Here is a 12,387-nt window from a genome sequence, read left to right on the forward strand (position 1 = left end):
TGCAGAGCAAGTACTGAACGCAATCAAATATTGGTGTCCATTGAGGTGGATCTGGAGAAGAAGCTGTCAATGATCAAAATATTGATTTTGAAGATGTTGAAAATGACAATATGTTTGAGGTGAATGCGCTGGAAAATTAGCTCTGAAGAGGACAGTGATGATGGTATAAAAACCTCTGCTCAAACTGAACCCTTCCAAGCTTCAAAAGGTAACAAAATACGCTTTATTTTATCCTTCTGTAATTGTTACTCTAATATCAGGACTCTGGAGAGTTTTATATTATCGCGACAGGTAGAGATCCATCTGTGTTAGATATAGATCCGAGTCAATAAAGATCCGGATATGGGTGAAACATTTATGCATTTAAAGCCCCCCTGTGGTGAAAATCAAGCGTTTAATGTTGTTTATGTGTCTAAATGGTGTTTTTAATATGCTTTAAGACAAACCATGTGTAAATTCATAAGTCGACAGCATAGCTGAGTATTTCCTCCTTAAAACTGCAGTGAACCAAAGACAGTCTCAAAAACACGCTTTGAAATCGCTGGTGTTTCTGACGTCACAAACTACCTTGTAACCAATCAGATCAACGTGTGATCGTCAACCAGTGGATCTCTGAGCTGAGGGAGTGAGTGGAGGCGGGGCTCATTTGCATATTCATAAAACCGCGTATACTAAATGAGGCAAGGGTGTCGAGTTACATTCAAGCTATTTTAAGATTTTTTTCAAGGAAAAAACTTTTAAATATATAATTTGGGTGATAAAATTATTGACTACAGGAGGACTTTAAGGGTTAAAGAATGAACTCTCATATTTATCTCTGCAGATGTTTGTTTAAATCACATGAGCAGAGCAATACAGTTGCATGAGAAACACACTACCAGGTTCTAACAAACTTAAAAAAAAAAATTAAAAAAAAAGTATGATTCTCTCAAGTCACAGCCTTAAAAATCTTCTGATCTAAAGAAGTCACTGTGTCTAAACATTTGACCGCTGCCGTTTCAGAGAAAGATCTGAAGAGATCGATCAGTTGATGCAAAAATTAAGAACTCATGTTTCTGATTAACTCTGATGAACTGACACTGACATGTGAACTTCCCAAAAGTCACGCCAACCACCCAATTGTTGCCAATAGTAAAGATCTAAAGTATTTGGCCAGTCAGAATATCAGATTATCTCTGTAATCTCCACATATTAACTCCAAACTGGATAATTTTCTGTGTCCTAAAACCATTTTTTTGCAACAGCATAAGGACGAGTAAATGTCATGACACAACTTTCACTTTTGGTTGAACTGTTTGTTTAAAGCTCAATGGGAAGAGTGTATCTAGATGTCATTTGTGACGACTGATGGACAGACTTGACAGGGAAACCGGATTAAACTACCAGAGACTTCTCAATCACAGCTCGACAAACTTGCCACAAGAGAATACAAGTCATCAAACCCGTTATTTCACCAGGACTCTTCACATTAACATTAGACACTCGCATGAAACCTTTGAACCACAACAAATGAGAATGGAAATGACAAACTCACCCACAATCAATCAATTCAGTGTAGAGGAAAAAAAACACTCTCTCCTAAAGTGTACAAATGAAATGTACTTGTACAGACATAAAAAGCAACAAGAAGTGAGACATGCAGGCATCCTGTCAGTGAACAACATCTCCGTTATCAAATCTCATCTTAAACACTTCTCAAGCAAACCACAACTGATTTAAAGCAACACTGAAATGTTGAAAGTGTCTTCCAATGAAATAACAGCCTGTAGTGCAATGGAAAAGTGTGTGGTTAGTGAAGCACATCCAGCTAACGGATGACCTTTTTCTCCAGCGTTCGGTTTCACCAACCGCACTCTATCAGCGCACTCAACATGCTTCAAACCTGAACTTTCACATCTAAAGGCATGTTCACACTAAAAAAAAGTTAATTTTAAATAAGAACAGGGAAAGCCACACCACAGCTATAACAATAACAGCACAATGTGGAAAACTACAAAACTGCACAACATGCTCATAATAAACAGAACGTTTATTATATACATAACTTATCTTCATCTCATACAAAATGGCTCTGACAGGTTGATGTTTTGATGTTTCACACTGGAAATGAAAGGTCAGGTCAAGTACATTGCATTTTGGGATACAGTCTCTGTTATGTGTTTTGGTTATACACATTGATAAACTGTGAATTTTATAGAGAAAATGCACATGCATGCGTGCATAATATACAGTACTAGGGCTGGACGATAAGACCTAAAATCAAAATCTTGATTAATTGAACATTTTACTTTATTATCATTAATGGACTTTTTTTTTGCCCTCTTAGTTCACTGACAAGGTTTGTACTGTAAATAATGCTAGATTATTAAAGGTGGGATTTTTTTTTTCTAATGAAAGTGTGCATTTCTTATCTTTGTGAATTTATTAGGTCTGTCAAACGATTAATCGCGATTAATCGCATCCAAAATTTTGTGTTTACATAATTTATGTCTGTGTACGGAGTATAATTATTTTCTATATATAAATACACACACATGCATATATATATTTAAGAAAATGTGTTATTTATATATAAAATATTTATATATAATATCAATTATATATAATATAAATATATATACACAGTATATACATGCAAATATTTCTTAAATATATACATGCATGTGTGCGTATTTATATATAGAAAATAATTATACACCGTACACACACGTATTATGTAAAAACAAACTTTTATTTTGGATGCGATTAATCGCGATTAATCATTTAACAGCCCTAGAATTTATATAATAATTGAAGGAAATGATTAGGATTCCGATTAATCTTCCAGCCCTATACAGTACATACTTTATACAGTACCAATAGTAAGTGTAGGTATACGAGTCTGCTATATGCATAGAGTTTATTTAGTTTTAGTATCCTAAATAATGCCAACTTCCATCATACAAGCGTAAATGAGCAGTTTACCTGATGAGTGACAATAAATAATCTTTCAAAACCAACTGGATGGATAAACAGAAACAGCATCACAACAGGGAAGGAGACACAGTCTTCAGTCACACAAGGTTTACTAGTGATACGGTGTCAGCGTTTAGCGTTGACAAGAACTGTTGTGTAGTGAAACCATACGGCCGGAAACTGAGAGCGCAAAGCACACAGCCACAAACACACGTGAACAGAAACACACCCACTCGCTTACATAAATACAAGACAAGAAGACCCTGTACAGTGGCCAACAGTCTGATGAAGGCGGGACTGTCTGTCTGTCTGAACAATGGTACCTTGCAGAAATCATTACACCCAAAACCTTCAGAAACTACACACAAACCCACATCATTACATAAAGACTCTTCCTCGGATGTCTCATGTGTAAGTTCAGGGTTCAGTAAAGAGAAAGTCTGTAAAAACAAACACCTCCACAGTTCAATCTCAAAACACTAATTAAATCCGTACATTAGATGAGTAGATGTACGGCAAACACGCCTGTATTGTGTATATATGGGCATATATTTGTATGTTGTGTGTGTATGTTTTTGATATGAATATATTTCGATATATATAGCATTTGATGTACATCTGATTGAAATGTAATGTTTATCTGAGAAAAAGTAAATAATAATAATAATAATAATAATAAAAGCTCGTTAAGACAGTTGACACAAAGTGCATTAGATTAGGCCAACATGCTTTTAATAACCTAATCTGCTTCTACGACGTGTCAATCTGCTCGTGTTTTATCTGCTGCGAATCAAAAATCCCACACGTTGATCTCAGCCTAAATGCGCTGATGTCTCTCAGACTGTCTAGTGTGATCATTTTCTGACACTTTGCTTGTGCATTTTATGATAAAAACCACACTTGAATTCACAGGCAGTTCTGCATCAGACGCCCGACTAGCAAAGTACAGGGAGAATCAAACCAACAGTCAATATAATCTGAAATATTCCTGGCCGTCGCTCCATGACAGCTGCTGTCAACAGGTACGCATACGGCAAATATGATTAAGAAGTGCTTAAGCAGGATATCTCTGGAAGTATTGAAGTAATTATGAAAGTAATATCTACATGTTTTCTTGTTAAAAAGCTTATGACTGCATCAATAAATATATCCCATCCACTGTAGTACCATGTGTTTTTTCTCTCTCTGTTGAACATTTCACTGGAAAAAAAAAAAATGCAAGTGTTTTTTGGACATGTACCATGTAGAAATATTTGTAATTATCATGGATAATCCCAATGGTCTTTCGTTCATCTTCGGAACACAAATGAAGATAATTTTTAATAATATCTGAGCGATTTCTGTGCCTCCATTGACAGCTACGCAACTACCACTGCGATCGATGCTTCAAAAAGCTCATAAAGAGATCGTAAAACTAATCCATTTGAATTGAGCGTTCAGCCTAATTTTTCTGAAGAGACTCGATCGATTTATATGATGAGATTTAATTTAAGGCTTTTATTCACATATAAACATTCATCAACGCATACATCAGTTGTGTTAAACGGAAGCTGAAGCATGATTGCTTGACGTGCGAGAACCAATGAGGTTCATTCTCGTGTTACGCATCACGTTTGAGCTTCAGCAAGAACCAATGAGGTTCATTCTCGTGTTACGCAGCACGTTTGAGCTTCGGCAAGAACCAATGAGGTTCATTCTCGTGTTACGCAGCACGTTTGAGCTTCGGCAAGAACCAATGAGGTTCATTCTCGTGTTACGCAGCACGTTTGAGCTTCGGCAAGAACCAATGAGGTTCATTCTCGTGTTGCGCAAGAACCAATGAGGTTCATTCTCGTGTTACGCATCACGTTTGAGCTTCAGCAAGAACCAATGAGGTTCATTCTCGTGATGCACAAGAACCAATGAGGTTCATTCTCGTGTTACGCATCACGTTTGAGCTTCGGCAAGAACCAATGAGGTTCATTCTCGTGTTGCGCAAGAACCAATGAGGTTCATTCTCGTGTTACGCATCACGTTTGAGCTTCAGCAAGAACCAATGAGGTTCATTCTCGTGTTACGCAGCACGTTTGAGCTTCGGCAAGAACCAATGAGGTTCATTCTCGTGTTGCGCAAGAACCAATGAGGTTCATTCTCGTGTTACGCATCACGTTTGAGCTTCAGCAAGAACCAATGAGGTTCATTCTCGTGATGCACAAGAACCAATGAGGTTCATTCTCGTGTTACGCATCACGTTTGAGCTTCGGCAAGAACCAATGAGGTTCATTCTCGTGTTGCGCAAGAACCAATGAGGTTCATTCTCGTGTTACGCATCACGTTTGAGCTTCAGCAAGAACCGATGAGGTTCATTCTCGTGTTGCGCAAGAACCAATGAGGTTCATTCTGGTGTTACGCAGCACGTTTGAGCTTCAGCAAGAACCGATGAGGTTCATTCTCGTGTTGCGCAAGAACCAATGAGGTTCATTCTCGTGTTACGCAGCACGTTTGAGCTTCAGCAAGAACCAATGAGGTTCATTCTCGTGTTGCGCAGCACGTTTGAGCTTCAGCAAGAACCAATGAGGTTCATTCTCGTGTTGCGCAAGAACCAATGAGGTTCATTCTCGTGTTGCGCAGCACGTTTGAGCTTCAGCAAGAACCAATGAGGTTCATTCTTGTGTTGCGCAAGAACCAATGAGGTTCATTCTCGTGTTACGCATCACGTTTGAGCTTCGGCAAGAACCAATGAGGTTCATTCTCGTGTTGCGCAAGAACCAATGAGGTTCATTCTCGTGTTACGCATCACGTTTGAGCTTCAGCAAGAACCAATGAGGTTCATTCTCGTGTTGCGCAAGAACCAATGAGGTTCATTCTCGTGTTGCGCAGCACGTTTGAGCTTCAGCAAGAACCAATGAGGTTCATTCTCGTGTTGCGCAAGAACCAATGAGGTTCATTCTCGTGTTACGCATCACGTTTGAGCTTCGGCAAGAACCAATGAGGTTCATTCTCGTGTTGCGCAAGAACCAATGAGGTTCATTCTCGTGTTACGCATCATGTTTGAGCTTCAGCAAGAACCGATGAGGTTCATTCTCGTGTTGCGCAAGAACCAATGAGGTTCATTCTGGTGTTACGCAGCACGTTTGAGCTTCAGCAAGAACCAATGAGGTTCATTCTCGTGTTGCGCAGCACGTTTGAGCTTCAGCAAGAACCAATGAGGTTCATTCTCGTGTTGCGCAAGAACCAATGAGGTTCATTCTCGTGTTACGCAGCACGTTTGAGCTTCAGCAAGAACCAATGAGGTTCATTCTCGTGTTGCGCAGCACGTTTGAGCTTCAGCAAGAACCAATGAGGTTCATTCTCGTGTTGCGCAAGAACCAATGAGGTTCATTCTCGTGTTACGCATCACGTTTGAGCTTCAGCAAGAACCAATGAGGTTCATTCTCGTGTTGCAAGAACCAATGAGGTTCATTCTCGTGTTATGCATCACGTTTGAGCGTTCCGCTAAAGGTTTGTTCTCGCACATCAAGCAGGTTTGTTTGAGCTTCAGTTTATGTTTGCTGATCAAAGTTTTTATGTGAATAAAAGCCTAAATTCAATCTGTTGATCATATAAAGTGATAGAGTCTCCTCAGAAAATTTGGACTAAAAAACTCAATTCATTTTGATTTGTTTTATGATCTCTTTATGAACTTTTTGAAGCATCAAAATGGTAGTTGCATAGATGTCAGATGAACGGAAGTCTTATATAGGCTAGCTGTCTTTAAAATTTTGGTTTGGGGTCCCTCGAATGATTATGATCATATTATTTAGAGGTCTGTGTGACATCTAAAATATTGAAAACCCTGCATTAAACCACACTGTAGTAGCATCACAGTGCTTATTTTAAAGGGATGGATGGTTGTTTTCTAAAAACAATAATTCAAGATATTTAAAAAATCCACTGGAAATGCCCGTCTAATACACCCTAGCAACCACAAAGCTTTAAATCTTCACATCTCTGCTTAAACTGCATTGCTTTCAGACTTCAATGCTTTCAAGCAAGTCTTTTACAAGCCCACAAAGAAAGTTTGTCGTCTACTAGTGCTCACCTGCAGATCTGCGCCCTGTGCACGGCAGTCCATGTAGTTGTCCCAGGCCTGGGACAGATCAGCCAGGTGTGAGCTGGCCATGTCCAGGTGACCGACACCGGCTCCGGTTCATCCACAGCAGCGACAGAACAGAAGCTCTAAAATCCCGCGGGTAAATTTGAACTGCATACGCGGGAACGTTTCATGTCATTTCATTAGGGTTCCATCCAGATTAAGAGATGTAAAGTCCGTTGAATCCGTTACTACCTACAGAGATGAAATAGAACTTTTAAATGTACGACTGGCGCGAATTGAGCTCTGCACTGCACCATTCATCAGCAAATTACAGTTAGCATTCAATGACGTAAAAAGTACGTTATTCCTGTCAGTTTATTACATCCAGCTGACAGTTGCTGTCAAGTTACAGCGCAAACAGACAAATGAAGCAGTGATATCAGAGTACACTGTTTTCTGTTGAATACAAGTTGGCACTTATATTAGCTTCGGTGTCAACATTAGCGTGAATTAACCAGTAAAAAATACATTAACCAGAACAAATAAAGATTGTTTGGTTCGTATCTGCAGACAGCAACTCATGTTTGCGTGTATCTGGATCATTTCACGCAACAGCAGACGCAGAATATCCCGCAGCACAGCTTAGGCTAACACTCATTGATTTACTTCTTTCTATTATGAGGTTGCACAATTCCAACCAGCCATTTTAATCACTGTAGCCATATTATTCATCTGAACGTAACGTTTAAGACGTGTTAAACACAATTACAATTTACGTACCTCGTCTCCGGTCTTCCTTCTAACATATACACAAGCAATTTAGAAGACAAAAAATGACATGCAAAACAGTACAGGAAATAACGCCCACAAAACAGAATCCTAAGTAGCCATTGGTTGAGTAGACGCTAACATCCTGTCAATCAAATCAGCGGCCTCTGAGGACGCTCCCTCTCACCAGTCATTCTGATGACGCCAATCGTGTCCCCCCTGTAGGGGCGGGGCTTACGCGCGTGCGTCTCTTGTTCCCGGTGTGGGCGGGGCTGACGTGATGACGCAATTGCTCTCCGTCACAAAAATGTTCGCCAGTCACAGGGCATCTCTTTATTTTCCTCTTTATTATGAAAATAAGAGGATGTTTGCGGGAGTGCTTTTAAAACCCGAAGCATTAAATTATTCGGACGTAATTTGAGTCTGATCTCTGATCAGATTTGAGCCACTGTTCCATGATGTCACCATTCTTTTGTACAGATTCATAAATTATTGAAGTGTTCGAGTCATCTTCACGCATTAAACGTCATACATTTACTCATATATCATCCTGATCTATCAAAACTAATATTCAATTGCACATCGATCATATTCATATGTTGTTCTTGTAATTCTGTATCCAGTTGTTGTATTTCTTATTTTTTTCATCATCTAAAAATTATAAGGTCTTTTGCAATGTAGTAATTATCTGAATTTTCCCTTATACTAGCTATGAAACACTTTAACTATCCATAACATAAATGTCTAATATTATGAACTGTATGTGCATGTATTTAATCATATAACGGAAAATGTTTGTATTAGTGCCATTAAATCGATTAATTGCGATTAATCGCATCTAACATAAAAGTTTGTTTATATTTGTGTGTATGTATATTATTTATATATATATATATATATATATATATATATATATATATATATATATATACATATATATGTATTTTAGGGCTGTCAAACGATTAATCGCGATTAGTCGCATCCAAAATAAAAGTTTGTGTTTACATAATATATGTGTGTGTACGGTGTATAATTATTTTCTATATATAAATACACACACATGCATGTATATATTTTACGAAATATTTGCATGTATATACTGTGTATATATATTTATATTATATATAATTTATGTTATATATAAATATTTTATATATAAATAACACATTTTTCTTTTAAATATATATGCATGTGTGTGTATTTATATATAGAAAATAATTATACTCCATACACACACATATATTATGTAAACACAAACTTTTATTTTGGATGCGATTAATCGTTTGACAGCCCTAATATATATACACACACACACACACACACACACACACACACATTATATAAGCAAACACACACACACACAATTATATATATGTATATATATATATATATATATATATATATATATATATATATATGTATGTATGTATGTATGTATATATATATATATATGTATGTATATATATATATATATATATATATATACACACACACATATATAAACACAAACTTTTGTGACATGATTAATCGATTTGACCATTAGTTTGTATACACTTAAATGCATCACTATTAATTTTTTCATCTCAAAATGTTTCTTTTTCAGACTTTTCATTATTTATTCCATTATTACGACAGAAAGGGAGTTTGAGAACAAAATGCTTGTTTCTTAAAAAAATATATATATTTCATCACTTCTACTCATTTACTTCTATTACATTTCCAGTTATCATAAATCATCTGAAATGCATGATTTATTTCAGCGGCAACACTTGATAATTGTTAAATGTAAAATAATAATAGAATGCAATGATGTAATTAATGATCTGAACAGTCAAGATATGAGCAAAGAATAACCAGACTATATGGTTTTCAAAGGGAGGGGTAATCTTGTCACCTGATGTTTAGTCTGCTGTTGCCCTCTGCTGGCCATTCCTGTGCAAAAGTGCTTTATTTACCCGTGTTCCCTTCTGAGACTCATTCTCACAGTCAGCATGAGAGGTTTGAACGTGTGTGAGCAAATAAAAACACAGTTTTAATTAGTAAACAAGCACTTGAACAACACACAAAAATATGACAAGGCTAAATAAACAAAATATGATTTTATTGAACAGTTGTATGTGTAAACATGTATTTATATCAGGTTATGTCACAATTGTGTCATTATTTGTTTAGAAAGGATACTCTCAGTATCGGGGTAATAATGTTAGTTGTTAGAGATATTCACAATGACCTCATTAGCATGTATTTGCTCTTTAAAGCACCATGAGCGTGTTTAAGGCGAGGATGCATTTCAAAATCTGTAATAGAGAGTGTGGCTTTATTGCATGTTTCAGGTGATCATGAAGGACGGAGCTTCACACCAGATTCAGATGAAGGGTCATGTGACTGAGTCTTCTTCAGTTCCTGCCGTCCCGCTCCACACACCCCAGTCCGACGGCGTCGTCTGGACATCTGCATGATCGGCCAGCAGGAGTCGCCAGGCATAAGTGTGTGCAGCCGCCGTTGTTGGTCGAGCAGTAGTTTTGACCTGATGGGGAACATTGACCATCTCATGTCAGCGGCATTAAAGGACTAGTTCACTTTATTTTTTAATTAGCCCATGATTTACTCACCCTGAAATCATCCTAGATGTACAGTACAGGCCAAAAGTTTGGAAACATTACTATTTTTTATATTTTTGAAAGAAGTTTCTTCTGCTCATCAAGCCTGCATTTATTTGATCAAAAATACAGAAAAAAAAAAAGTAATATTGTGATATATTATTACAAATTAAAATAATTGGTTTTCAATTTATTATACTTTAAATTATCATTTATTTCTGTGATGCAAAGCTGAATTTTCAGCATCATTACTCCAGTCTATCACATGATCCTTTAGAAATCATTCTAATATTCTGATTTATTATGAGTGTTGGAAACAGTTCTGCTGCCTAATATATTTGATGAATAAAAGGTTAAAAAGAACTGCATTTATTCAAAAAAAAAAAAATATTTTCTAATAATATAAATCTTCTTTAATATCACTTTTTATCAATTTAACACATCCTTGCTGAATAAAAGTATTGATTTATTTTAAAAAAAGAAAGAAAAAAATTACTGACCCCAAATTACTGACCAGAAGTGTATATTGTTGTTACAAAAGATTTCTATTTTTAAAAAAATTGCTGCTTTTTTTTTTTTTTTTACTTTTTTTTTTTTTTTTTACTTTTCATTCATCAAAGTATCCTAAAAAATATTAGGGAGCAGAACTGTTTCCAACTTAATAAATAATAAATAAATCATAAATCAGATAATAAATCAGAATATTAGAATGGTTTCTAAAGGATCATGTGACACTGAAGACTGGAGTAATGATGCTGAAAATTCAGCTTTGATCACAGAAATAAATGATAATTTAAAGTATAATAAATTGAAAACCAATTATTAGAAGAAACTTTTTTCAAAAACATTAAAAATAGTAATGTTTCCAAACTTTTGGCCTGTACTGTATTACTGTCTAAATGACTGTCCTTTAATGTCCATAGTAGAATACTGTTAATGTTTTATGGGGCTTTTATTGAAAGCACTGTGTCGTTTTGTGTGAGTATGGTGATGCCTCTGAGGCCCAGAAGAGATCATTGGGGAAGGTGGTAGTAACAGCAAGTAAATTGTTAGGAATAAAGTTAGAGAGTATAGAGAGCATATATAAAGGAAGAGTGTTAAACAAGGCTAACATTATTGTGAATGATAAGAGGCACCCTCTATCCTATACTTCTGAATTGCTACCATCAGGCCAACGATATTGTGTCCCTAGATGTTTAAAAAATAGGTTTAAAATAGGTGTACTATTAGACTATTTTCTTATGTATTCATATTTAAATATATGAATATATGTCAGAACAAATGTCTGTGTGAGTGTACATTGCAAACACAATTTCCCTACGGGGATAAATAAATACTGAACTGAACTGATGACTTCTTTCAGACGAATATTGTATTCGTCTGAAAGAAGTCATCAGCTCAGTTCAGTATTAATTGAACCGAGTTATATTAAAAAATATCCTGGCTCTTCCCAGTTTTATAATGGCAGTGGATCGCAACCGACAGACTGAAGCTCGAAAACGTGCATGAATATTTTTCTTACACAAACTCATTGTTTTGCTTCAGAAAGTCTTTATTATCCCCCCGGAGCCGTGTGAAGTTCGTTTATGACGGATGGATGCACGTTTTTGAGCTTCAATCTGTTTATTTGCGATCCACTGCCATTGGAAGAAAAGCTTTGAAGAGTCAGGATGTTTTTTAATATAACTCTGATTGTATTCGTCTGAAAGAAGAATGTCATATACACCTAGGATGGCTTCAGGGTGAGTAAATCATGGGCTAATTTTCATTTTAAAGTGAACTACTCCTTTAAGGGTTCGTACAGATTCTGTAAAAAGAAATTCCAGGACTTCCAAGCACTACTTTTTTAGTTTTCAAGAACTGCAATCAGAGATCGCACTTATCAAACAATATCTTTAGGATTTTTTAAAGGGGTCATATAATGGTACATGCACTTTTACAAGTTGATTGTACTGAAATGTGTGTTGGCAGTGCCTGTACACAACCATCATAAAATGATAAAAATCCATC

General features: G+C 36.3%; 2 protein-coding genes across 2 annotated transcripts in view; both read right to left on the reverse strand.

Moving 5' to 3' along the window:
* The window catches only part of lyst (lysosomal trafficking regulator), a 120,912-nt gene extending 113,080 nt beyond the window's left edge, over positions 1-7,832 (reverse strand). The window contains exons 1-2 of the mRNA XM_079855637.1: positions 7,790-7,832; positions 7,016-7,261 (exon numbers count right to left, since the gene is read on the reverse strand). Coding sequence (XP_079711763.1) covers positions 7,016-7,096 — 81 coding nt within the window. The 5' untranslated portion in view covers positions 7,097-7,261; positions 7,790-7,832. The remainder of the gene's footprint in view (positions 1-7,015; positions 7,262-7,789) is intronic.
* A 2,025-nt stretch (positions 7,833-9,857) lies between these two features.
* Positions 9,858-12,387, reverse strand: part of nid1a (nidogen 1a) — a 43,242-nt gene continuing 40,712 nt past the window's right edge. The window contains exon 20 of the mRNA XM_079855639.1: positions 9,858-10,304. Within this exon, the coding sequence (XP_079711765.1) occupies positions 10,174-10,304 (131 nt within the window). The 3' untranslated portion in view covers positions 9,858-10,173. The remainder of the gene's footprint in view (positions 10,305-12,387) is intronic.

This window comes from Squalius cephalus, assembly GCF_949319135.1.
Source record: "Squalius cephalus genome assembly, chromosome: 21".
Lineage (NCBI taxonomy): Eukaryota > Metazoa > Chordata > Actinopteri > Cypriniformes > Leuciscidae > Squalius > Squalius cephalus.